At 41.5% G+C, this 27,499-nt stretch overlaps 4 protein-coding genes and 1 non-coding gene across 9 annotated transcripts in view; 4 read left to right on the top strand and 1 right to left on the bottom strand.

Annotated features, from left to right (window-relative positions):
* Positions 1 to 8,216, top strand: part of POLE2 (DNA polymerase epsilon 2, accessory subunit) — a 31,510-nt gene extending 23,294 nt beyond the window's left edge. For all 4 annotated transcript variants that reach the window (XM_047861349.1, XM_047861348.1, XM_047861350.1 and 1 more), the window contains exons 16-19: positions 1,073 to 1,181; positions 2,226 to 2,402; positions 4,060 to 4,127; positions 8,100 to 8,216. In XM_047861349.1, coding sequence (XP_047717305.1) covers positions 1,073 to 1,181; positions 2,226 to 2,402; positions 4,060 to 4,127; positions 8,100 to 8,118 — 373 coding nt within the window. In that variant the 3' untranslated portion in view covers positions 8,119 to 8,216. The remainder of the gene's footprint in view (positions 1 to 1,072; positions 1,182 to 2,225; positions 2,403 to 4,059; positions 4,128 to 8,099) is intronic.
* LOC125169274 (U1 spliceosomal RNA) lies at positions 4,845 to 5,008 on the top strand. The gene has a single exon (XR_007153589.1). It is a non-coding gene; the product is annotated as a U1 spliceosomal RNA (small nuclear RNA).
* A 6,147-nt stretch (positions 8,217 to 14,363) lies between the features above and the next one.
* Positions 14,364 to 21,315, top strand: DNAAF2 (dynein axonemal assembly factor 2). 2 transcript variants are annotated; one of them, XM_047861345.1, is made up of 3 exons: positions 14,364 to 16,193; positions 19,129 to 19,272; positions 20,488 to 21,315. In XM_047861345.1, the coding sequence occupies exons 1-3, from the start codon at positions 14,364 to 14,366 to the stop codon at positions 20,989 to 20,991; spliced, it is 2,478 nt and encodes an 825-aa protein (XP_047717301.1). In that variant the 3' UTR covers positions 20,992 to 21,315. The 2 variants fall into 2 exon arrangements, with proteins under 2 accessions (XP_047717301.1, XP_047717303.1); XM_047861347.1 differs by having other exon boundaries at positions 15,179 to 16,088.
* A 221-nt stretch (positions 21,316 to 21,536) lies between these two features.
* On the bottom strand, positions 21,537 to 25,486 carry MGAT2 (alpha-1,6-mannosyl-glycoprotein 2-beta-N-acetylglucosaminyltransferase). The gene is made up of 2 exons (XM_047861352.1): positions 25,350 to 25,486; positions 21,537 to 25,059 (listed from the first exon to the last, which is right to left on the bottom strand). The coding sequence occupies exon 2, from the start codon at positions 25,003 to 25,005 to the stop codon at positions 23,665 to 23,667; it is 1,341 nt and encodes a 446-aa protein (XP_047717308.1). The 5' UTR covers positions 25,006 to 25,059; positions 25,350 to 25,486; the 3' UTR covers positions 21,537 to 23,664.
* A 137-nt stretch (positions 25,487 to 25,623) lies between these two features.
* Positions 25,624 to 26,882, top strand: RPL36AL (ribosomal protein L36a like). The gene is made up of 2 exons (XM_047863949.1): positions 25,624 to 25,706; positions 26,451 to 26,882. The coding sequence occupies exon 2, from the start codon at positions 26,482 to 26,484 to the stop codon at positions 26,800 to 26,802; it is 321 nt and encodes a 106-aa protein (XP_047719905.1). The 5' UTR covers positions 25,624 to 25,706; positions 26,451 to 26,481; the 3' UTR covers positions 26,803 to 26,882.
* The last annotated feature ends 617 nt before the right edge of the window (positions 26,883 to 27,499 follow it).

Raw genomic sequence — 27,499 nt, 5'->3', positions numbered from 1 at the left:
GCTCCCAACCTGTTCTGTACTCTTCCTCATCAGAGTTCATGGCACCTTAGTCCTTCCAGTCACTCGGGCCAAAACTTTTTGGGTTTCTCTCACATGTAGTGTTTCAGGAAGTCCTTCAAAAATGTGAAGGAAGACCAAAATATATGCACAATCTGGCCACCTGTCACCGCCTCTGTGACCCTCTACCATCTGCTCTAGCCTGGATTACTGTAATAGCCTCCTCGTTGGTCTCGAGGGTCTACCCCTGCCCCTCGGTAGTCTGTTCTTAACGCTGTGTTAGAGTGATCCTCTGACACATAAGCATGTCACCTCCACCTTACTGATCCTCAAATTTGGGCGCTTCTCGTGCCATTCAGTAACAGCCCATATCCTTGCCACTGCAAGGGCCCAGCATGATAGTCAGGGCCCAGCATGATCTGGCCTCCTATTCCTGCTCCTCTCTTCCTCATTTATTCCAGTCACCACAGCCTCCTTTCTGTTCCTCAGACATGCCAGCCATGCTCTGTCTCAGGGCCTCTACTGTAGCCGTTCCCTCTGCCTGTCCTGTGTTCCTCCTTTGACTGCAGTGTTCTTCCTCTGCATATCTGCTTGACTCTCTCACCTCCTTCATGTCTGTGCTCAAATCAGACTCCGTTATCAGCCCTACCTATTTTCATCATCCTGTTTAATCCTCCAGCCATCTAGCCCTTCTTACCTCACAAATGATCCCTGATAGCCGGTTTTTCTTTTTCCCATACACTTAGTCATCTCCCAACATCCCATATAATTATCATGTTTATTGATATTTTTTCTGACTGCCCTCCCTCCATTAGAATATAAACTGCATCAGGGCTGGGATCTTTTTGTTTTGTTCACTCATCCCTACGATAGTGCTGGACACATACGGAGAGCTCAGTAAATTACTGTCGAATGAATGGAAGGATAGAGTCCAGCTGAATTTTTGCTGTGGTAAACGATGGGTAGTGGGAATAGCTTTGTATCCTAAAACATTTTGCCTTTTAAACTATCTCCTTTTTTTTTTTTTTTTTTTTTTTGCTGAGGAAGTCAAATTCAACTACTGCTTTCATTTCAGAATTCAGTACTGTACACAAGAAATTATTGTCTTCCGTGAGGACTTAGTGAATAAAATGTGCAGAAACTGTGTCCGCTTCCCTAGTAGCAATTTGGATATTCCTAATCATGTAAGTTAAGAGTCTTCTTTATTAAGCTATCATAAGTGTTGCATTATATAAAATACTGTTAAGTCACTTAATAATTTGACCTTTTATGTTTATGGTTCAAACTACTTTTGCCAGTAAGTTAATTTTTGTTACTAAGTCAGTGTTTCTCAACTTTCTCACTGAAGTATCCCCTAATGGGCAGAGGGAAGCCCAGAATGAACCAGAAATTTCTTTGAGTCTTCCTGTTTTGCCTTAAAACTCATAAATCTTACGTTGTACTTCAAAATATATATGTATTTATTTTAAAAAGTATTTACCTCGGGGCACCTGGGTGTGTCAGTTGGTTAAGCGTCCGACTTCAGCTCAGCCCGTGATCTCACGGTTCATGAGTTCAAGCCCCACGTCGGGCTCTGTGCTGACAGCTTGGAGCCTGGAGCCTGTGTCTCCTCTCTCTGACCCTGCCCCACTCCTTCTCTGTCTCTTAAAAATAAAATAAACATTAAAAAAAAATTTTTTTTTAATGTTTACCTCATCACGTTCATTATTTTATATGATCTGTCCACATCGGGAGGGTATGTAATGTTTATCTTGTAGCTTCAGGGTTCCCTGAAGTGGTACATGGATCCCCATGTACCATTTTGGGAAATGTGGAGGTACATCTTACAGAGCATTTTTAGTATTTATTTTATAATATTAAAGTTTATGTAGGCTATGTATCTATTCTTGGCATTACTCAAGCTGTGGAATTATTTTTAGATGAACATAATTAATAACTGAGTTTATTATACAGTTAAAAGTACAACTGTTCCAGTGTGACTATTTTGGGGGAGTAGCTTTTATGATAAGTGGTGTTAAATGAAAACTTACAGATTTTTTCCTAAAATACAGGATAGCTTATTTCATTTCATATCAGTGTTTCTCAAAGTTCTGTGATTTAAACTTCTCCTAATTGTTTCTCAAATTTTCTAAGTCTTTCTGGTAATTGATATTTAATGTAAAGTTATTTGTTAGCAATTTTAACTTTTACAAACGAGCTGAAGTTTGTTTTATATCATTCTTTTGTAGTTTGTAAAGACGATCTTATCCCAAGGACACCTGACCCCTCTCCCCCTCTATGTCTGCCCAGTGTACTGGGCATATGACTATGCTCTGAGAGTGTACCCTGTGCCTGATCTCCTGGTCATTGCAGACAAATACGATCCTTTCACTGTGACCAATACAGAATGCCTCTGTATGAACCCGGTAAGAACGTCATCAACCTTATATGGGCATAGTTCATCAAGATTGGAGTATTATTTCTTTAAATTAAAAAATTTAGTAAAATCACTGTTAGGAGTAAAAATATGCTATTAAGGAAACATTGAATTAATATGGTACACACAGAAAGTTCTTCAGCTTTCAGGATAGCATGTGACTGTAAAGTAATGTAACTTAAAAAAAAGAATACACCAAAGCTTATAAATCCAAATGAGTATTTTTCCCCTTCAAGGTAACTTACCTTAGGATTCCTTTCTGGGAATTGCTTTCAGAGCCTGTATCTCATTCTCTTTAAATATTTTAATGTCCTTTGTGGAGGATTTTGACTTTTGGAAATTTGTGCAAGTCCCAGAAACCTAAGCTGGATGAATGTGGGAATTCTTACTTGGACACAATTTCTACAGAAGTAGAATTGCCTTTTCATATTTGGGGAATTACTGCATAAACATTGTTGATGTGATACAAACTATCTTCAGTAGTGATTTTTACTTTGTATTCTTCATTGATTCTTATGAATGTTAGACCTATTTTAATACTTTTTTGTTTTGTCTAGGCCATTTCTAGAAACATCATGACTTACTATTGGTTACTGCTTTCCTCAAACACTCATTTATTTTGTCCAGCTTCCTCTAAGACAGGGTTTCTTAACCATGCAACTGTTGACATTTTGAACCAAAGAATTTTTTCTTGGGGAGCACTGTCCTGTGCGTCAGAAGCGTACTTATTAACAGTGGGAAATGTCTCAGGATGTTTGCCAAATGTCCCCTTGGGGGACACAATTTTCTGTGGTTGAGAACTGCTCTGAGGAGAGGCACAGTCAACAATTTGGTTTCACTGTTTGAAATTTGTGGCCTGATTTTTTTAGAACCTTTATTCACTTTTCCAATATTCTTTCACAATGAGGCTATTTCTTATTTAAATTTTACTCTTTGGGTGTTCTCATAGTTAATGCTTTCTTTGATAACACCTTATTTCTGAATTTTTCCACTTTCTCATCCGGTAGGCCAGTAAACAGCCCTCTCTACACCATCATTCTGTCCTTTTTTACCTTATTTATACCTTTTGGGCAAGCCCCAAACTTGCCTTTGACATTGCTCCATCCCTTCTTGACACTTCCACTAACGGATGCCTGCAACGGGCCAGACACTGAGTTGGTGGCAGGCACACGGAGACTGAAACAAAAAGACCATCTCTGCCCTAGAATTTAGTAGTGGACGCATTGTGGGATTACTGCTCAGTTGCTTTGGGGGCACCTGAGAGGGGCATCAACCTAGATTTTTCACTGGAGGGAGAGAGGGGCAGGAAAACTTTCTTCAACATGATGTTTACGGGTCTTATAGGTGTATGTAGCATTGCACAGTACAGCATTTCTTAGGCTAGGTAGAGCCACCCTAAGCATTTCCAGATACATGTTAGTAGAAGACAGTCTAGCCAACTTGAAAGACTTTTGCTTCAGGTGGAGCCATTTTATAGTAGTATCTTCTCTCAGCAAAGATCGGGGGGGAAAACATCTGCCTCATTACTTTATAGTCACATCTTACAACTTTCTTTTTAAGTCATGAGCAAGGAGTTTGATTTTAAAAGTAGGAATTCTTTTTAGGACAGTTGAGTGTTCACTTACAGGCATTTTTTTCTCCCAAAGGGATCTTTTCCAAGAAGTGGATTTTCATTCAAAGTTTTCTATCCATCCAGTAAGATAGTAGAAGACAGGTAAGTGTACCCCCAGAAACAAGAAACAGCAAGAAGGAGGTGTCTTTTAGTAGTGTATTGCTGAAAATCACAAGTCCTGTAGGTGTGCTGAGGTTTTTAAAAATATCTGTAATTGTCTTTTGGAATGTTCTAGGCTGAATTTCTGGTCATGTTGTGGGACATAGAATTGTATGTACTTGATGGCACATTTGTGATAAAACAGATTAAGAACTGTTTTCTGAGGAATATCTCAGAACAGCTCTGGAGCTGGGTTAGTTCTTTTATAGGCTGACTTCTGATGACATCATTATTCAGAGAGGTCAGCCCCACCCTCCACATGGTTGATTCTCAAAACCTAGGTAATCTGCCTTAAATTGGCAGCAAACAAGTGGGGGGGGGGGCAGGGACTGGATGTGTGTGTAGTGATGGTGAGGGGTTGGGAGGCTGTCTTGGGAAAAAAGAATAATGACCTGGGAGGGCAGTGGTTTTCAAAGGGTGATCTATAGACCACTCTCATCCAAATCTTCTGGAATCCTTGTTAAAAATGTTATGTTTCTGGGGTGCGGAGCATAGGTGGCCCAGTTGGTTTAAGTGACCAATTCTTGATTTCAGCTCAGGTCGTGATCTGAGGGTTCGGGGGTTTGAGCCCTGCATTGGGCTCTGTGCTGACATCGCAGAGCCTGATGGGGATTCTCTGTCTCCCAAAATAAATTAACACTTAAAAACAAAACAAAAAAGTTTCTTACCCTGGCCCAGGAGATACCATGGTCATGAAAGTGGTTTTCCCAGGGAAAGGCTTATCCATTGCACTCCAGCTGTGCCAGCCCCTGCGATGTCCCTGAATGTGGGAAGCCCGGCTGCATAATTTGTGGCAGTGGGGAACTGCTTTTGTGTTCTCTGCTGGAGGCAGGAACTTAATCCAGAATTAAGCTGGAACTTAATCCTGTTAAATTCCAGGATTCTGCTCCAGACCTATCAAATGTCTCTAGTTTAGGGCCCAAGAATATGCATTATTGACCCTATTTCTCTTGGATTCGGGCATCCTAACATGCGATTTCTCAGTTAATCATATTTTGAAAATGTTCCCACATTCAGATAAGAACAAGTGAGCAAGTAACTGCCTTCTGGGTTCTTGTCAGAGAATATAATCTTGAACACACAGCCCAGTTGTCTTTCATTTTTGGGGGGCAATTAACATATTTACTCAAATAAAAACAAACATGAGTACATTATAAAAATTTCGATGTTTAAAAGTATAAAATTGGAAAGGAAAAATACATATGCTTCCTAACCCTGAAACCGTGATTAAGTTTCTTACATATTTCTTGAAAAAAAAATGCATTGTTCTTGCTGCTCAATAACTCATGGAGGATTTAAGTCCATTCTCTTTGAGATACTGTAAATTTTATTCTCGGATTCACTCACTTGACACATATTTGACTCTTACGACATTCCAGACACTGCTTAATTTGTGGAATGAATACAGCCAGACAGATACTCATTAAGGTCGCAGATATTCTAGTCTATTCTATAAGCCCAAATGTTTGACTCTACCTAGCCCGCACTGAATCCTAAACTGCCCCCCCCCCACCACCTGATTTGGAATGCCCTTAGGTAAGAGGAAGCACCTGTCTCCAGTCTCATGGCTCCCTATTGTCACACCTGGATGCCCCTGAGGGCATCTGATTTTGTGATCCCAGGATTAAGTCACCTCTGAGGGGTGTCTGCCAGGAGCATATTTTGTCCATCTTCAGGATGACTTTTACTGAACTGCGATTTGATAATGAAACTTACTCTGCTGTGAAAACCAGTCCCGGGAACTTTCAGTAGGTCTCAGGACAAGAGAATTCTGTGTCTGTCCCAGGCAACTGTTTATCTTAGGGGAGACTGTGTATCTTCTGAGAAGCTCTCTTTGCTTTAGCTGGTAGGAAGTACAACCCAGATGTGTAGCCCACTTTGATAGCAGCAGAGGAATTACTAGCATAAATTTTGGGTGCAGCTCTGGCTTCATCTTCTCTCCCCTGTATTTTGCCCTTGAATTTCCTCATTTACTTTTATCTTTTTATGATATCTCTGCAAGCCATTTTATACTCTTTTCTTAAAAAATGAGTCAGGATACAAGTAAGTAAATCACAACAGGAAATGAACTGATGTATTAATTATGATGGCAAAGACTTCAGCTGTTTCTGGTAATGTTGCCTGATTGACATGCAGAATTGTTTGCGTTCTAAGCACTTTTTGCAGAACTCTTTGACAGTTCCTGACATTACTGTATTAGAAGTCATGTATGTACCCGTCTTCCTTAAAAGCTTCTAGCATAGCCTTTGACTTGCAGTTGACGCTCACTGTTGGTTGAGTTGAAATAGTTGGCTCCTTTATCTTCTATGGACTCAGCTGCTGAAAAGTTTTGACATGATTTCCAAACTATAATTTAGTAGTAATAATTGAAGGAATCTTTTCAGTGCTGGCTCAAACGGGTTGATGTACATTTATTTTCAAGAGAACAGAAGACAATTTGAAGATACAGTGGAATAATTTGGTCTTCCTGCTATTTAGTTTCTCCTTAGAAGAAATCGTTTAGTAGATTATTTGTGAAATCATACTGTAGACTTAATCATAGAAACTGTAGTCAAAGTAGGTAAGGTTAACCCTGTTTCCATATGTACTCTCAAATACAGTTGTTTATTTTAAAACACAGTATTGGTGATGTAGTATAGAAATAAATACCCATTTTCACACATAGTTGGCCAGAATAAAAAGTGGTAAAAACTTTTATGGAAGGGAATTTGACAGGATTTCTTAACACCTAGACTATATATACCAGCGATTCCATTTTTAGGAATTTATCCTCCAGGTATACTTAGGTTTATGTTTAAAAGTAGGTACTGGTGTGGTGCCTGGGTGGCTCAGTCAGTTAAGCGTCCGACTTTAACTCAGGTCATGATATCACTGTTCGTGAGTTCGAGCCTCACATCAGGCTCTGAGCCTGGAGGCTGCTTCAGATTCTGTGTCTCCCTCTCTCTCCTCCCCTCCCCTGCTCATGCTGTCTCTCTCTCTCAAAAATAAACATTAAGGGGCGCCTGGGTGGCTCAGTCGGTTGGGCGTCCGACTTCGGCTCAGGTCATGATCTTGCGGTCCATGAGTTCGAGCCCCGCATCAGGCTCTGGGCTGACAGCTCAGAGCCTGGAGCCTGTTTTGGATTCTGTGTCTCCCTCTCTCTCTGACCCTCCCCTGCTCATGCTCTGTCTCTCTCTGTCTCAAAAATAAATAAATGTTTAAAAAAAAATTAAAAAAATAAAAAAAAAGTAGGTACTGGCACTTTACTGTAGGTTTTGTAATAGCAAAACAAACAGTGTAAACGTGTATCCATTTAAATGTGTGCGCTTCTTCAGAACTTTCTGAATTTAAATTCCAAAGCCTTAAAGGAAGGGATTAGGTTAAAAATTATAAATATACTTGTTACTAATTGAAAAAAGGTAAAAGTGGTATTCTACCACTTAAGTGTTTTTAAAGCATATACCCTCACAATACATGCTTACATATAATTACATTATCTTTTTTTAAAAAAAATTTTTTTTTTTCAACGTTTATTTATTTTTGGGACAGAGAGAGACAGAGCATGAACGGGGGAGGGGCAGAGAGAGAGGGAGACACAGAATCGGAAACAGGCTCCAGGCTCTGAGCCATCAGCCCAGAGCCTGACGCGGGGCTCGAACTCACCGACCGTGAGATCGTGACCTGGCTGAAGTCGGACGCTTAACCGACTGCGCCACCCAGGCGCCCCAAAGTACATTATCTTTATAAGGACAAATAATTGCTTCTGGGAGCAGAGATGGAGTGTGAGACTGACTGATTTTTCACTGTGTCCTCTTCTAAATTTGGAACAATGTTCATGTAATGACCTATTTTTAAAATGAACTACAATTAAATATTAAGAAATGTATAATAAATTAGGTTTCCAAACTATTTAATTTTATGAATTTCTATTTTCAGCAAACTTCAAGGTTTCTGAGATTCTAAGACCATCTAAAGACAGAAAATTCATCAGTTTCTGCTTAATTTTGTATCTATGTAATTTTGATAAGTTACAATAAAATTATGATAAACTTAGAATGTTCTGAAATTTGTATTTTATGGAATTTTGTCATTAAGTTATAATAAACATGGTACACTTTACAAGGTTTTATAGCAAAAATATTTTCTGCATAGTCTTAAGAAACATGTGAAAGTATGTATGAAGATATAATCTGATTATACATTTATGGTTAAAAACTGAAGTTTTGGGGCACCTGGGTGGCCCAGGTGGTTGAGCGTCTGACTTCGGCTGAGGTCATGATCTCGCAGTTCCTGAGTTCAGGCCCCGCTTTGGGCTCTGTGCTGAAAGCTTGGAGCCTGCTTCAGATTCTGTGTCTCCCTCTCTCTCTCGAAAATAAACATTAAAAAAAAAATTTTTTTTAAGGTTTAATTATTTATTGTCTAGCCATATACCAATATTCATTTTAAGAAAAGTACAAGTATTTAAAATTTTCTGAACCCTTGTTTTAGTCTAACTTAGGTTTTTATCACCGTAAGAGTCCTAATGGTATATTCAGCAATTTTCAAACTGTTTAAATTTTTTTTTTTTTCTTTTTTTTTTTCAACGTTTTATTTATTTTTGGGACAGAGAGAGACAGAGCGTGAACGGGGGAGGTGCAGAGAGAGAGGGAGACACAGAATCGGAAACAGGCTCCAGGCTCTGAGCCATCAGCCCAGAGCCTGACGCGGGGCTCGAACTCACGGACCGCGAGATCGTGACCTGGCTGAAGTCGGACGCTTAACCGGCTGCGCCACCCAGGCGCCCCCAAACTGTTTAAATTTCAAGTCACAGAATTTATTCTAATAGTGAAAACCTTTGTGTCAGGATATTACTATGATAATTTCATAATTATCTTCTGGCACTGGAAATTTAAAAACACATAGTCCCCCTAGATTTTACATTTAGAAGACACAGTGTTTATTTTAATACCATCCCCTCACTTACCTTTTAGTTTATGGCATTGCAATAATAGCCTAGAAATGAATCTGAATGACAGGAAGTTGTTAGAGGTACTAAGAATTTCTCAAATGTAAGAGTATCTTGATATTACAAAGAGCCTGGAATGGAAGACATTTCTTTGAAAGAAAATTAGCTTTTGGGAGAATAGAGACTGATAAAAAATAAAAATGACATACTGAAAGGAACATTCCTCAAGGAAATTTAATCTGAACGTAGTGATAAGTGAATTAGTAGTTAAGAGTGAAGTGGCAACTTAAGAAGTGGTTTGAAGATGGAAAATTTGGGGAGAGCATTAGTAGAGGCCTGATGTTAGAAGAGCAAGATTTTAGCTTTAATTTCAAGAATAACCTAGAGAGGGGTGCCTAGGTGGCTCAGTCAGTTAACTGTCCAACTTCGGCTCAGGTCATGATCTCATGGCCCTTGAGTTCCAGCCCAGCATTGGGCTCCTTGCTGTCAACACAGAGCTCTCTGCAGATCCCCTGTCTCCCTCTCTGCCCCTCCCCTGCCCACACTCTATTTCTCAAAAAATAAACATTAAAAAAAAAAAAAAAGAATAACCTAGAAAAAGTTAAAGAAGAAATCAAGGCATAAGGTCAAATGCTATATATATATTGCTTGGAAAATGTACAATTTGGGCCTGAAAAGTGGTAGCGAAATAAACACTGTAAGGTTGTTGGTCCAGTTATGAGAACGAGAGCTACCTATGAAAGATGATGGGTCGAAAGTTATAAATGGAAATTGATATGTGTTCCCTCATTCACTAACTCCTTCATTTAACAAATAATTGTTTCTATAAAATGAACTTTTTGAGATCTTTTCACATTTAACGGCTAGAAAGACAGGGTGCATTTAGGAGTTAGCAAGGTGAAGTGAAATGAAGCAGGGTAGTTAACTATGAGCAGAGAAGCTGCCAAAACCAGGCAACAAGATAGTAACTAGAACCAGGTGGGAATCAGTGTTGTCCAGAAACATAAAGCAGAAGTCTGAAAGATGGAGCAGTAGAGGAGGAGCACTCAAAGGGCATCCTGGGCTGCTTTGGGGAAAATCAGAGGGGTGTTGTGCTCCCCGACTTGGTGCTTACTCAGCTGGAGCGTGGCCCACCTCACTGCAGAAATCTGGGTATGAGGCCCTGTCATAGGAAGGTGTGCCTTCGAGCAGGGGCCAGGTAGTTCACAAGACGGGAGTGGGTAAGATTTCTCTTCTATGAGAAAAGTGAACACTTGGTCTCAAGTGGGGAATCCACAGGAAGTGCAGACTGGAGCGCGCAGGCCCACCTAAGGACGGCACCTGCTGTTGTTCTGCCATCAGCCAGTCATGGCCACACGGGAAGCCTAGCCCAGTCTGCCATTTTGGAGAAATCCGTACTGTCAGGAAAAGCATCCCGAGTGTTCAAGCACTGGCGACTAATTGAAATCACCAAAGTTTGCACCAAAGACATGATTACAGACTGGATTATGCCCGTGAATTGCTTTCTCTGCCTTACAAGCACAGAAATTGTAACTTGTGTTCTATAAAATACACCTATTAAGTAAGATGAGTTGGGTCCCAATCATTCAGTCGCTAAAATCTATTGTGGAATCTGTGTTTTCGTAGAGTGAGGGGGCCACAGGCAGGGTAAAATTAAAATGGAATGTTTCAGTTCTGACCCTGTGCACATTCGTGTGTTTTCCATGGAGCGTAGGCCCCCTCCTACCATATCTAACCAGTAAAGCTCCGTTTTTATTGTTCTTATACTTTGGGCTTTATTTTTAGACAAGCCTGAATAAAAAAGGTGGTCGGGCTTGGAAAGGGGTAGGAAACTGCCACTCTAATTCTTTAATACATTGTTAAATGTTTACCATGCTAGACACTAAGCTAAGTGCTTACTGTGTGCTTACCATGCTAGACACTAAGCTAAGTGCTTACTGTGTGCTATTTAGGCTCCATTAGGTCACCATTACCTTTAATTTGTAAGTGAACAGATAGGAACAGGGAGATTAAATAAATTGCCAAGGTCACACAGCTGGTAAAGGTCAGAGACAAGTTCACTCCATCGTGTATTGTTTCCCTTCTACTCCCTTACTAAACAGTAATTTTTACTCCACACTTCAGAAGTTATACAGGATCATCTATCTAGAGCTGTGTTTTAAATTGAAGGTTGAGCTCATCAGTGGGTTAAAATAAATAGGTCACAGCAGAATAGAAAATTCTAAGGTGTTAAGCACTGTTGCATGATACTATTGTTTCAATCATGTGCCAGTCAGGAGTTGGCATGTTGTCAGAGCTGTCTCACTTGCTTTAGTGGATATCAGGCCAACACCCCACTCCTCCCAAAAGGACAATCACTAGCCTGATTTCTAGCAGGAAGATTTATCTTGCCAAGCTTTGCCTATTGTACAACGGGATCATATGATATGTATTATTTTGCATCTGGTTTCTTTCACACGACCTTGTTAATAACATTTATCCACATTATTCATTCATGTCCATTGTATGGATATACACATTTTATTTGTCCATTCTACTACTGATGAGAATTTGGGTAGTTTCTACTGTTTGTCTATTACGAATATTGCTATTATAAATATGCACATTCTAGTGTATGTCTTTTGATAGAGATATGTGTTTCTGTTGGATATATATATGGAAGTAGAATTTCTTAGTCATGAGATATACATTACAGGCAACAGAAATTTTCCAAAGTGATTAATCCAAAAGATACTTCCAGCATACTAGAGTGTCAGTTGCTTCACATCCTTGGAGCACAATGATTTTGTTTTGTTCCAGTGCCTAAGCCATCTAAGCAGTAGGTGCAGCAACTGTGCACTAAATATCTGTTCAAAGAATGAATCTGAACTTACATGGCATTTAAAGCTGTGGCCTTCATTAAGATCATCTGTGAAGAGGGACACTTGGATGGCTGTCAGTTAAGTGACCAACTCCTGGTTTCAGTTCAGGTCATGATCTCACAGTTCACGAGTTTGAGCCCTGCATCAGGATCCACGCTGACAGTGCAGAGCCTGATTGGGATTCTCTCTCTTTCTGCCGCTCTCTGGCCCTCTTCCTCTCAAAAAAAAAAAAAAAAAAAAAAAAAAAAAAAAATCATCTGGAAAGAAATACAATTTTTTTTAATGTTTATTTATTTTTGAGGGGGGGGCGGGGAGATCATGAGCCAGGGAGAGGCAGAGAGAATCCCAAGCAGGCTCCATGCTGTCAGTGCAGAGCCTGACACGGAGATCAATCCCATGAACTGGGAGACGATGACCTGAGCCGAGACCAAGGGTCGGACACTTAACTGACTGAGCCATCCAGGCGTCCCCTAAAAATTCAATTAGATAACAGGGCTGATGAACAAATTTTGGGTGACTCCTACAGTTAGAGACTGGGCAGGAGAGAACAAGCAGAGGAGGAAAATGGGAGAGCATGAAGTTCTTCAAGAGTAAAGTAGGTTTCAAGGAGGGGGCAGTCAACTGTTTTTGAATGCTGCCAAGAGATTGTAAGATGGGGGCAGAGGCTGGGAAAGGAGTTAGATTTTTGGTTATTTCAAACCTGAGGGACTTAAACATTAAATCATTCACACTGAGACCTCATATAGATAACCGGATATAGGAGTCCGGTGTTTAGAACCTGATATATAAGCCTGGTATTTGTGAGTGTAAATGTATTTGTGAAGGAGAGAATGTAAATGGAGAAGAGACAGGGTTCCAGCCCAGAGGCATTTCTACTGCAAAGCGGAACAGAGGCAAACATTTACAAAACATGATACAGAGTCAAGTGTCTCACGAGGTAGGAGAGAGACTTGGAAAGTGTGTTGCCACTGAGGTAATGCCAACATTAACTGTGTTAAATGCTGAGGACAGTTTCAACAAAATGAGAACAGAAACTAACAATCACTGGATTTAATAACTACCAATTAATAACTACCTTAGTCAGTAAATATTCTTCTAAAACATCACTTTGAATGACTGCACAGAATCCCATTGTATGGCAGTAGCTAAATCCGCTCACCCAGTCTCATTGTTGGAATTCTTAGATTCTTCCCAAACCTTGACAATTATGGGTAATGTTGCCTTGACCACACTCTTAGATTTGAAATTGCTAGATGAAATAAGTATGTATGTTCTCAAGGCTTTTGATATAGCTACCAAACTACTCTCTAGAAAGGTTTTATTAAATTCTATACCACCCCAAGGAAACACAGTAATTGCAAAAACTGCCTTTGCCATTTTGATCAGTGATATATGGGATCTTACAGTTGCATTTTTGTTATTAAGGTCCTGGGGCACCTGGCTGGCTCAGCTGGAGGAGCAGGTGACTCTTGATCTTGGGGTTGTGAGTTCCAGCCCCACCCTGGGTGTGTAGAGATTACAATCAATCAATCAATCAATCAACTTAAACAGTCCTGAATGTTTATTGCTCATTGGTCATATAGGAAGAGCCTGCACATATCTCTTGCCCCAAATGTGAGTTGTTTATAGGGCAAACTGGTGATATATCCAGAAATCTGAAATGTTGGTGTAAAGTAAAAAAAAAAAAAAAAAAAAAATGTAGATAAGCTTAAGGGTACCTGGGTGGCTCAGTCTGTTATAGTGGGACTCTTGGTTTCGGCTCAGATTGTGATCTCAGGGTTGGTGGGTTCCAGCCCCCCAGTGGGGTCCACGCTGACAGCACAGAGCCTGCTTGGGATTCTCTCCCTCTGTTTCTGCACTTCCCCCACTTGCTCTATCTCTCAAAATAAGTAAATAAATAAACTTAAAAAAATGTAGATAAGCTGAACTACAGCTTGCCAGTATACTAGCTAAGTGACGCTGGTCAGGTAACTTCTCAGGTCCCATAGTCTTTGTGAAATGGTGATCAGGTCTACCTTGAAGTGTTGTGAACAATAACTTACATAAATACTGGAAATTACAACAATTATTATGCTTATTCTGCATAAGCAATTGCACCATGGCACAGGAATCTAAAAATGCAGTATGTAGAGTAATTGGTTGATTTGAAGAAACTAAGAGGCTATTTGCGGCATTTCCACCATCCCACTCCAATTTCTGCCCCTCCTCCCGGGTGCTGGTAGTGTCACTATGGCAACGACCACGCGCTGCCGCTGCCGTAGGCTCCGTTCTCTGGCGGTTACCGAACTCCGCCACCACCCCACTCTCCGCAAACCAGCGACTGCACCGCGCGTCCCGACCACCTGGTCTCGGGTAAATCTCCCCTGGCTCGAAGGCCAGGAACCACGGGGCAGGATGGCCAAGGCGGGAGCCTCTTCGTCGCTGGAGGACTTGGACCTGAGCGGAGAAGAGGTCCAGCGGCTCACCTCTGCCTTCCAGGACCCGGAGTTCCGGCGAATGTTCTCCGAGTACGCAGAAGAGCTCACAGACCCCGAGAACCGGCGGCGCTACGAGGAGGAAATCACCGCGCTAGAGCGTGAACGTGGAGTGGATGTGCGGTTCGTACACCCGCAACCTGGCCACGTGCTGCGCACTAGCCTCGACGGGGCGCAGCGCTGCTTCGTGAACGTGTGCAGTAACGCACTGGTGGGCGCGCCCAGCAGCCGACCCGGCCCTGGGGGCGCGGCGACCGGCAGCCAGTGGTCCCTGCCCTACAGCCTGGCTCCCGGCCGCGAGTACGCGGGGGGCCGAGGCACCCGCTACACTGTCTACGACATAGTCTTCCACCCAGACGCGCTCACGCTAGCCCGGCGCCACGAGCGCTTCCGCCAGATGCTGGACACCACGGCCCTGGAGGCCATCGAGAAGCAGTTCGGAGTGAAATTAGACCGCAGGAATGCCAAGACTCTGAAGATCAGGTACAAAGGGACTCCGGAGGCCGCCGTCCTGCGCACACCCCTGCCCGGGGGTGTCCCGGCCCGGCCCGAAGGGGAGCCGGAGAGCCCTCTCCCCGATTTCCCCTACCCCTACCGGTGCCCGGCGGTGGCCGGGAACTCTGTGGTCCCCCAGACCCAGGCGCCCTCCCCTCCGGAGGCGGTCCTGCAGCCCGCCCCCACAGAACCTCGCTACAGCGTGGTGCAGCGCCACCACGTGGACCTCCAGGATTACCGCTGTTCCCGGGATTCGGCCCCCAGTCCGGTGCCCCGGGAGCTGGTGGTCACCATCGAGCTGCCGCTGTTGCGCTCGGCCGAGCAGGCGGCGCTGGAGGTGACGGGAAAGCGGCTGTGCCTTGATTCAAGGAAGCCCGACTACCGGCTGCGGCTCTCGCTCCCGTACCCGGTGGACGACAGCCGCGGCAAGGCGCAGTTCAACAAGGCCCGGCGACAGCTGGTGGTCACGCTTCCCGTGGCACTACCCCCAGCGCGCCAGAAACCCACGGCGGAGCCGGAAGAGCCCGTCTACACACCCGGAACTGACGGCGCGGCGTGCCCTTCCGCTCGCGAGGGGGAGGCGGGCCCGGCAGGGGGTTGTGCCGGGATTGGCGGCCCGGAACCCAGGCTCCCTGGCGCTGCGGATTTACAGAGCACTAATCCGGCCGCCGCTGTGGAGGAGCTTGTCTCCCTGCCAGAGGAGCGGGACTTGGACGAGCAAGCTGTGTGGACAACGGGCATCGAGGAGGAGCCGCCTTCCGTAGCAGGGAGCTCACCTGGGGACGGTGGAGGAGGGTCCCCTTGTACTTCATCTGGGGACCTTGACAGGGGGTCTTCTGCAGGAAGAGGGAGTGCGCGGGGAGATCTCAGTGTTGAGACGCGCGTGATCGGGGAAGGTGTTCCATCTGATCGAGCCATGGGTCGTCCCGGGACGGGCAGCAGGGAACCATTGTGTCCTCCTTTGCAGTGTAATCAGGATGAAGAATCCCTGACTCTGCTAATTCAAGTGCCTCGGATCCAACCGCAGAGCCTTCAAGGGGATGTGAGCCCCTTCCGGTACAAATTGTGCTTCTCCACCCAAGACTTAGTTTATTATTCTTTCTTTTTGCAATTCGCTCCAGAGAATAAATTGAATACCAAAGAACCTGTGGTTAGTATTTCTTCAAACAATGCAGTGATAGAACTGGCCAAATCTCCAGAATGCCATGGACATTGGAGAGAGTGGTATTATGGTTTAAACAAAGATTCTTTGGAGGTAACAGTTCTTTCTAGATTCTTAATATTTGAAATATTCCATCCCACTTTTAAAATTTACTATTAAAACTGGCCCTTGAACAACACAAGTTGGAACTGCCTGGATCCACTTACAAGCATATCTTTTTTGAAAAGCTTTAAGTGTATTTTGTTAAGATTTTATTTTCAGTGATCTCTATACCCCACCTGGGGCTCGAAATCACCACCAGAGATCAACATCAGGCTCCATTGACTGAGCCAGCCAGGTGCCCCTAAATGTATTTTCTTTTATGATTTTACTAATAACATTTTGTTTTCTCTAGTTTACATGATAAGGACATAGTATAAATGCAAAATATGTGTTAATGGACTGTTTATGTTATCAGTAAGGCTTCCAATCTGCAGTAAGCTATTAGTAGTTAAGCGTTAGGGCAGTCAAAAGTTGTAGGTGGAGTTTTCAACCGTGGGATGGGGGGCGCCCCAACACCCCCCACCCCGCCACCCTTGTTGAAGGATTAACCGAATAAATATTGTTAAACTGAACATGAAGATCAACTACACCTCTTATGGGCAGGTACTCTAGAACTTGGGGCTGAGCATTATCTAGTTTACTCAGGATACAGTTTTCATGAATAGTATGTTCCATTGTAGTTGCTACTACACTTTCAAGGTTATTGAGGTTCTTGAATTTCAGATTCTAACCCTTGAATTTGTTAAAAGCTAAAAAAAAAATTACATGTAACAGATGAATACCTCAATGCAAACCACCAGTTGTTAATTTATGAGTTTAAAAAGTTCCTTAGAACTTCAAATTTTACAGTTAAAAAAAAATTAATAGTACCAAAGTACTAATTCCCAGAAATAAACCTTGTTGCAGAGTATATATTGAAAATTAACTTGCTGGTCTTGGGCTTTAACTTGCCAGAAATTTTCACTTCTTCCTGTTATTTTCCTAGATATTTGCTAATAGGTTATATTTTATGAGGGGCATCTTCTGGGAGAAGTGGTTAATTTGAAACCATCCCAAAATAGTAAATAAGCCAGGACTAGGTAAAATACTTTGTGAGAATATAATATGAAATTGACTGTTTATATCATCAGAAGGGGGACATTTAGGAAAGGGCAGTTGTTTCCTGTAATTGTTTTATTTCTTTACTTATTTTTAAAGTTTATTTAAGTAATCTCTACACCCAACGTGGGCCTTGAACTCACAATCTGAGATCATGAGTCGTATGCCCTTCTGAATGAGCCAGCCAGGTGCCCCTGTAATTGTTTTAATAAATGTAAAAATAACTTAAAACTGGGAAGAAGGCTTTATGGATAAGCAGGTGAGAGAATACTAAAGAATATATTTTAATCTAATTTTCTAGAAAGCTAACATTATTTTAGCAAGGAAATTAGACCAAAATGGGATTAGGGCAACTGTGTGTTATATCTTTGATGCCTGAAATAGATTTATTCAGACTAATTACTTCATTAGTCATCACATTTGCTAAGGCTGATGGAACCATAATACTCAATTATTCTTCTTTACACTTCACTGGACTAGGCTCTAAGTATTAAAGTAAAATTATTTTAAAATCACAAGAGTAATAGGTGGGTAGACATAGAATATATAATGATTAAATTATATGCATTATATGGAAATAATTATAAAGAGACTGGATTGTGATGGTCAAGGTCAGAATTGTTACTTTACACATAAGTACAATATTATTTATAAAAGCCTTAAATATCCACTGGAAATTTTCCTAGAGATATAGGACCACTAAATTGAGTATCTTTTATTAGAGTAAAATCAGCCATTAGAATAAGGCAAGCTTATGCAAATCCTCTATATTTTAATCATAACCATTTCCATTATAAATATTACTTTTCCTTGGGTTTACTAAAGACTAAAGTATTTGGTGTATTTTTGTGCAATTAATGTGTTTTTCCAGAGACAGGAACCTTAGAAATGCTTTTAATTGGGGAATGTTTCTATCATCAGTTATTCTGGAACTTAAAATAATAGGAATGAAATTACTCCAAATTTTTGGGTAAGATTTTTCTGTACCCAAGGTTCACTTTGGTAGGCGTTCACAAATGTAGATACTGTATAAAATAAGGGAACTTGAAACTTGTCTCTTTCTGATTTTGCCCTCCTATTTGGACCAAATAATGAACTGTGTTTATTTGGAAATTTGTTTTTATGTAAGTATTTTATTTCAGGCAACAATAAACTGATTTTATGAATTTTAAATATGGTTATCCCTTCAACACCCTAACTATATACCTATATTCATTTCACATGAATATGCACAAACTGCTTTGTGTTTGAGAGTCTGGTAAAAGTGATTTATGCATTTCTTAATAGTAGTTTGGAAATCTTTCCTATGTCTCTTGAAATCTGTTTCATTCTTATAAATAGCTATATGCTAGTGTCACGCTGGATTATCTCAATGTGTAAAATTAGAATCTACTTCTCAAGTAAAATATTATATTTGGCTGTTACCTGGCCAAGAACTAAAACACAAACTGGTCACACAAAATTTGAATAAATCTTGTCACGTATTTTTCTTAGCTGACTCATTAGGAAGTATTCTAAAATTAAATTACATTTTATAGCTGTGACTGCATTTATAGACCTAGTGGTGATGTTATTCTTATACAATATTGAGAAAAAAGAAAGAAAAATATCATTTATAAGTAAGATTATCTCAGATTGTTAACAGAGACTTAGAAAAGGAACTAGGATTTTTTAAAGACTTTTCTTTTAGCGCCTTTGCCGTTATATGTATATACTCTTGCTACTCTTAACTACTCAATACTGTTTTCTTCTGCCAAAACAGCATAGGAGTAACATTAAACATTTAAAAGTATAATCCTGAACTGTGTTAAGAACTTTTACGAGCTGTTCTTAGATCAAATGTGTCAAGAATAACTTATGAGGCAGAATTTTTTTTCTCTTATTTTAGGAAAAGCTGTTTGTCAATGAAGAAAATGTTAATGAGGTACTTGAAGAGGTCCTGAGCTCTCCATTTAAACAGACAATGTCCTTAACCCCACCATTAATTGAAGTTCTTCAGGTTACTGATAGTAAGATTCAGATTCACGCAAAGGTAAGGATTTGGTGGCCTTTGTAGAGTAGTGATTTAGGACCAGGTTAAAGCCTGACCAATAATCTTAATTTTTGATTTCTTGATGTCATAACTTTAAATCAAATGTACATAGTATCTGGGAAGACTTAGGAGTAAAGACCTCTTTGTATGTATTTTACTGTGTGCCATGCACTTTGTGATTTATTTTCACACAGATCTCATTTCATCCCAAAGTAACTCTCCATTGAGGAATAGAGTGAGACTAACATTTAGGAAGTTTGAATACCAGTCCAGGGACAAACAAGTCTTTTTGACTCTCAAACCATGGGAAGGAGCTGTGTCACTCTGTTTGTTCATTATTTCCAGTTGAACCATAAGTTTGGTTATTTTGTAAAAATAATTAGTTAATTAACTATATTTTAGAAAGGGAGAGAGCGAGCATGGGGGAGAGGGGCAAGGGAGAAAGCATCTTTTTTTTTTTTAAGTTTATTTTGAGAGAGATTGCATGCACATGCCTGTACGGTTGGGGGAGGGGCAGAGAGAGAGGAAGAGCTGGAATCCCAAGCAGGCACCACACTGTCAGTGTAGAGCCCAATTCGAGGCTTGATCTCACGAACTGTGAGATCATGACCTAAGCCCAAATCAAGAGTTGGATGCTCAACCGACTGAGCCACCCAGCTGTCCTTAAGCAGGCCATCTGCTCAGGGTGGAGCCTGATGTGTGGCTTTATCCCATGACTCTAGGCTGTGGAATCATGACCTGAGCCCACGTTTAACCCACTGAGCCAACCACGTACCCCTAGTTTGGTTATTTTTAGTCTTCAATATTGGACACAGAGATAATTTAGTAACTAGCACAGTTGATTTATATATGAATGTGGGGAGGGAGTAGATCTAAAGAATCACAGAAATTCAAGAAAACTCAAGAAATTCAAGAATGACCTTATTAGAAAGACTACTAAAGGGTTGGTAGGCCAGGATTATTTTATCTTGAAGGAGATGAGGAGTCACTGGAAGGAATTAATCAAGAATTAATGCCAGGTTTGTATTGTCTGCATTATTAAAAAATAACTGGCAGCATTCGGAAGATGACTTTGAGGGGGAAGCCTGGAAATCCGCAGTTCTGCAAGGGTTGTTCCCTCACAATTAAAAAAAAAAATCTATACCCAGAGAGTACTACAATTTAATTTTCTGTTTGTTTCAAAGAATTCTTAATTTATTGTTTCTCTTGACCTAGTTGCAAGAATGTAGTAACTCTGAGCAGCTTCATGAAAAGGAAGAAAAAGTCAATGAAGGAAGTCCTGTAACTGAAAAAGAAAATATAGAACATCCTACCGCCTCAACAACTGATTCTGATTCATCTGTGGCAGTTGAAGTACTAGAAACAGACGGTTGTGGTTCAGTTGTATGCTTGCAACAAGAGTCTCTTGATGTTTCTCACATGCTATTTGGAAAGTCTCAGCAACCTGAGTCAAAAATGGAACCTGAATTTATAAAAGAAGAAAGTCCCGTTTATTCAAATGAGGAAAAAGGTAATTTAAAAGAACCAGTGATAACAGAAGAGAAAGAATTACATGGAGACCGTCAATCATTACTAAACGAAACAACAGTTCACAATTTACCTGGTCTTGACAACATAAAAGAAACCAATATGCAGGATGGTAGTGTGCAGTTTATTAAAGATCATGTGACTCAATGTGCATTCAGTTTTCATAATTCTTTGCTGTATGACTTGGATTAATTCTATATAATTTTAGAATTTAAAAGTTAAGAGTAAAGTTTTTTGGACTTAGATTATTTTTCTGTTAACTATTATTGTAAAACAAAGTACTTAAGAAAGTATAAAATTAAAATTTTCAATTTTGATTCTAATGGGGAAACTGGCCATATTTTTTGCATGTATAATTTATACAGAGTTTCCTTAATTATGGTGATTTTTGTGATTCCTCTGATAGATGTGTACTTTTTCTAATGGAGGGTTATTAAACATATAGTTTTAATACAACCTGTATTTATTTGCTTCTGTTTGTTTTTGGCTTCTTTTCTTTACCATAATTTTAATAAAGTTTTACAGTAAATATTCACTAAGTTGTGTCTGTTACAAAAATTCTCAAGAATGCAATTAACTGGAAATTAATCAGTATGTGTGTGTGGTGGGATAGAATCTCAAAACTATGCATTTATAAGTTTCACTAAATAGAACATATTTATGTTTGAAACAGAGATTCTTAGAAGTTTACCAACCAATATTAACGATCCAAACAATCACAACACAAATACACTGAATGAAATTTAGTATTTTTGCTTCAACTCTGTATTTTACTCTTCTCATGTCTGTCACACACAAAATACAGGTGATATAGTGATACTTTTGAAAACTGAACTTCTTAAAAGGTGTTTTTGGAAGTTACTATTGCAGTATTAAGACATTTCTTGGTCTTACAGAATTCATTTATGAATATTTTTAAAAGCTTTTAGGTAATCCCTACACCCAAACGTGGGGCTTGAATTGATAACCCCGATATTGAGAGTCACATACTCCAACTAATGCAGCCAGCCAGCCAGCCTACATTTACTAATATTAGAATAATAAAAAATCTGGGAATTTGTTCCCATAGGAAAACTGTCTTTGCTGTATTACATGGAAACAAAACAGCCAGTGGTTTCTAGTTAGTTTTTCTTGCAATATCTCAAAAAGGGTAGCAGATAATGTATCTTAAATTATTAGTTTTGTGGAATAATATTTTTATTGGAGGCCAGGAGAAAATCCGAATAAATTTTTTCTCACAAAAATTTTTAATACAGCATGAATGTAGAAAGGAAAGTATTTGTTGATCTAATTGCTGACACCAAGGCCATGAGCTGATTTATCTATGTTTCAAAAAAAGATACTAATTCAAAGGTCTGGCCCTACCTTAGTCCTGGAAATTACCTAATCTCTTTAGTCCTTTGAACTGGGGAAAGTCAGATCAGAGCACCAAAAGGTAGTACAAAACCTGGCAATTCATCCTGATTTATATTTATAACCCCTCTAAAATCTGGAACCAGATTGGGCTATGAGGGTAATATAAAGGTAGCACATAAAGTAAGAGAACTATTTGGTCCACCTAAAATGACTGTACGCATTTTTCCGCCACAATGACAATTTGATGAAATCATTTCAAAACTGTCCATTTAATACATAATTTCCCTGGGGTTGAAATGATGTCATATCTACACAGAAATTAATCTTTGAGTAATTTCTGGTTGAATGCAATTATATACTGTTAAGAGAAACTTCCACATTAAATATAGAATAATTTTAAGCCTGTTTCCTATTATTGTGTGTGCCTTTTTAAAAAGTATGATTTCAGTTAAAATAAAGCCGGCACTAGAACATGTTTCACTGTAGCATGACTGAACTTTCTATCATTGCTGGTTCTCGAAAACAATTTAGGCTGTATTTCACTTACAAGGCAGCTTTTTATTGTTCATTGGCTATGCTTGGCTAATTTGAAAGCCAGTTTCTTCCAAAGGGAATGCATTGTCAAGAGTGGGGTTTTCTTTAATTCAAATTCAGTTGTATGATGTACAAAGGGTTCATACGAAGATATAATGCAAACTATAAAACTTCTAGAATGCCTTTACTGAATTTTGGTGTAAAGAGTAAACAAAATTTCTTCTACAAAATGATTAGGAACTTTTTTATGCAAAAATGAGTTATTTTATTTTGGCAGCACTAAAAGAAAAAAAAAAAACCACTGTATTTCTACATTGAGGTGAAAACAGTGTTTCAACTTTCTTATCAAATACATTCCAAAAGAAAGTGTGTTCTATGAAGGTTCCAAAGCACAGGCAAATCTTAACACAATAATACAGGAATCTGTAATACTGAAAATGTCTGTTCTGATAGGGTGTTTAACAAACATAACTTTTGAATTATAAAACCAGCGAAGCAAACCCTTCCTAGTAACCGTGTCGAGTGAAATTGGGCTTGCTCCATTAATACTCTAATGATTCTATTGTAATACTTTTTACTGTTATGACAATTTTAAATAAAGTTTGCTGTACTTAAAATAAGTTTTGAAAGTGGAAAAGTGTACAAAGTTCCAGATAAAAAGATTAAGAGATGCAATTTAAATAAAATTTCTCCTCTTTTCTTTTACCGGTTAACAATGATTACCTTTAGCTGATACAGATTGAACTTTAAAACCCAACTCCTGAAATGAAAACTTCTGTTTAAATTTTTGTCAGACAGAGAAGGAAAAGATTACTATATTTGGACATCTTTTACAAGAACTGTTTTTTTGTTTTTGTTTTTTTTTGTATTAAAGCAGAAACCAGTTCCTAAACCCTTTTTATTCAATTGTTTATCCTGTTTGGACAAATATCAAAAATAGAAGACTGTCACTTTTGCTTTTGTAATTGTGATTTTTCACTGCAGTCTTCTATAACTTTTACAGAGTTCATGGTCCCTAATATCTCCCCACCCTCCATTTTTCCTAGGTGGGGAAATGGCTGCCACAAACTTCTCACTGATAGTTAGAGTGTCTGGAAACAAGTACTGTTTGTTATTATTTAAGAGTGACTCAATTTGGGCACTCTGGGTGGATGGTCTACAGGTTTTCTTGTGGTGCATACCACAGTCTCCAGCATGAAATATCCTAGGAACTTGAGGAACCAGCACTTTCCAGAATTTTGGAAGACAGGATACAGTTAAATATTGAAGAGTCCAGTCCCAGTTATAATCATCGTAAGTACAGAAAGTGTCCGTGCACTCAATCAACTTCTGATAGGCATCCCGGGTCAAGGCTAGACCCATATTGTGCTCTGTGGATTTCCAAGTTTTCACGTCTACCTTGTCAGCAATGCCATGGAAACTGCGACTGGCCGTATAGGTCCCCAGGGAGAGAACATCACACTCAGGACACTCTTGCTGCTTTAACTTCCACATCTTTTTGAAGACATGGTAAAAGTCTGGGGCTAAGTAGTGATCCTCCTCTAGGAAAAGTATGAGGCCAGCATAGTCTCGAAGAACTTTGACCCTTTCCCATACAAAATGCAGCTTCCACCACCAATGGTGTTTGGTTTGGGAGAACTTGGCCTCTCTATAATGGCCAAAGGAGTCGGGATACTCAGCATTAATGCATCCCATCTTCAAAGCTGCATTCTTCTCCAGGTCTCGGGGGCAATCTCTGGGGTCGCTGCCTGGAAACTCGTTGGGGTACAACTGAATGCTGAAAGGAAAGAACACCTGCAGAACCGGACAGAAATCCACCCCAGCGATCAGTTGATTTATTTCTGTCGACCAGAAGTCATGGCTAAAGATGACGAGGACGCTGTCGATGCCCTGGGCTTTCCGGAGGGAGTCCAGCAGCAGTCTGAGGTAATCGGGCCGGTTATGCACCTGGACCACCAGCACCAGCTCTCGAGGGGTCCAGGAGCCGGCCTTATCTACATTCCTCAGCGTCTGGTCGAAGTTCAGCTGGTACACCAGGGACCTGTACCGCAGCGTCAGGTTGTCCGCCTCGGGCTGCGGGGCCGCGGGGACCAGCGGAGCCGCCGACTCGTTGGAGAGCCGGCGGATGCCCACGGACACAGCCGAATGGTCCCCGCCCCGGCCGCCCGCACCTCGCGCGGGCTCGGCGTCCAGCAGCGGCGGGGCGAGGGCCTCGTTTTTCCTTTGTCGCCCATTGCTGCTCCAGAGGACGAAGCCGCAGGCGGCCACCACGAGCGTCAGGATTAGCACCTTCCGCTTGTAGATGCGGAACCTCATGGTCTCCAGGGCCGGGAGCGCTGGCGGGCGGGCGCGAAAAGGAGCTAGCGGCTTCTGCACAGAAGGGGCGGGCGGGTGGCGGCCGTCGCCTTGGCCTGAGGCAGTCGGAATTGGACCCCGCGGCTGCCCTAGCTAACTCATCCCGGGCCCCGGGGGTCCTGGGGCCCGAAGGGTCTCAGCTCCCCCGCGCCGCCCGGGCTCCACACATCCTCGCCTGGCAGCTGCAGCTCGGGCAGCGGCCCCGCGGCTAGGAGCCGCGGCTCGGCATCGCCTCGGTCCTCTCCATTCAGCAAGGGTCCCGGAAGAAGCCCCGCAGCGGCCCCACCGCACTCCCGCTTGGTTACCTGCGCCTCCAGCGGCCCTGCGTCCTCTGCGCTCTCATCCTTACACGGGCCCTACACCGCCAAGACCGAGCGACGCAGCCTCGCCCCACTCCGGCGGCGACCGTTCTGACAACCCGCGACTGGCCCGCGGAGCGCCGCGGCCCTCCGGCCCACACCCCTCCGGCCCGCCCCTTGGGCCCCTGGTTGGAGCTTCCCGGACGCGTCCGGGGACGACAGGCCGCCGCTGCCTGCTGCCTATTGGCCTGTAGTACTGTCGCTCACGCACAGTTCCTGCTTCCGCCTCGTTCCTCCCTTTCCTGTTAGGCGCGAGCGAGGCGAGGCGAGGCGAGGCGAGGATCGCGGACGCCGAATTTGCTGGTGAGCTAAGACGGTAGTGTAGCGTCTCAGCAGGAGCCTCCAGTGCTGGGAACCTGGGGATGGACGAGGCCCTTGTGGGAACTGGAGGGCGAGACCCGCTGCCTGGTTTGCTAGAGCCAAAGAACTGGCTCCGGTTCCCTTTGGAAAGGGTCTCAGGAATGGCGGCTAGTGGGCCGGGAGGCACATATTAAGGACACGTCAGCCTTCAGGGCTGCTCTGACGGGTGGCTGTGCTTCTGAGAGGAAAAGTGAAACCAGACTGATTTGGTTCCCGGGGAAGGAGCGTAGGCGGGCCGTAGCCGTAGCCACTGTATCGCGCGCTGAACCGGGAATGCCCGGGCGCTAGAACGTGGGGGAAGAGGGTGCGAGGAAGAGCCGGAGGCTCTAGCTTTGGCCCTCTCTGAGAAAGAAAATTAGATAGACACCACTTCTTTTCTTTTGGGGTAGCCACAGTAAATTAAAACTCCAAAGGAACTCGCTTTGTACGGGGAAACTGGCTCCTGAGCCCCCTGTGCTGCTGCATTGCATGCTAATTTTTATTGAGTCTCATTCTATACATGCTCTGATAATTTAAGCATTCCAAAAGGTGTGCACTTTTCTGTGTAATTTATTCTTATATGAAATGAGTACTTGGTGGGTCTATACCTTAGTGATACATGTAATGCTGTAATGTTTTCCTGAATTTTTAAAACGTTTTATTCAAAATGTTTAACGTCTGCCACTGTAATTTTAAATGTTTTGCCAGTTTGAATCGTGCTGACAGCCCTGCTGCAAAGATGGTCAATGTTCCGAAAACCCGAAGGACTTTCTGTAAGAAGTGTGGAAAGCATCAGCCTCACAAAGTGACCCAGTATAAGAAGGGCAAGGATTCCCTGTATGCCCAGGGAAAGAGGCGCTACGATCGGAAGCAGAGTGGCTATGGTGGGCAGACAAAGCCAATTTTCCGGAAGAAGGCTAAAACCACAAAGAAGATTGTGCTGAGGCTTGAATGTGTCGAACCTAACTGCAGGTCCAAGAGGATGCTGGCCATTAAAAGATGCAAGCATTTTGAACTGGGAGGAGATAAGAAGAGAAAGGGCCAAGTGATCCAGTTCTAAGCTTTGGGATTCTTCTTTTCGTTGACGCTTGTAGCAACGTTATCTGTATGAAAATAAATGCAGTAATATTTTTGCTCAAATATTCTGTGTTTTTTGAAATACAAATAGAATGACATATTTAATGTGATTCAAAATTAAGGAAATAACAGCAAATTTGTTGAACTAAGATTTATCCTCTTAAATTTATTTAAATTTAGTTTCATAAGAATTGGAATATTGTTTATGTGTCTCTCACACACACATATAAAAAGACAGGAGTACCACATCCAACTTTATAACTAGGTTATGGAACTCTATCAGGGAAAAAAACTCAGACCTTCTTTACCTTTTCTGGTCAATTTCAAATATGTTAGGTAAATTCATAATCATGATTGAAGAGCTCCTGGGAAAGTCAAATCAGATTTTCAAAAAAAGTAAATGAGGAGGGTAAATTAAGCTTGTGTATAGCAGACTCACTGGGGCAGGGTATCAAAGATGAGGGATAAAAAGAGCCGACTTTTTGCAAATTAGTGTCCAGTAAGAACCACTAGTCATATAGATATTTAAATGAAAAAGCAGTTCCTCAGTTAACACTAGCGGCTACATTTAGTGCTCAATAGCCACATGTGCTGAGTGACTATTGGACAACAAAGATACAGAACATTTCCATTACGGTTTTTTTGGATGGCATGGTTTTTAGACTGGTCCTGAATGTAAG

Source organism: Prionailurus viverrinus, chromosome B3 (genome assembly GCF_022837055.1).
Source record: "Prionailurus viverrinus isolate Anna chromosome B3, UM_Priviv_1.0, whole genome shotgun sequence".
Taxonomy (NCBI): Eukaryota; Metazoa; Chordata; class Mammalia; order Carnivora; family Felidae; genus Prionailurus; species Prionailurus viverrinus.
This window is presented reverse-complemented; position numbering and strand designations above follow the sequence as displayed.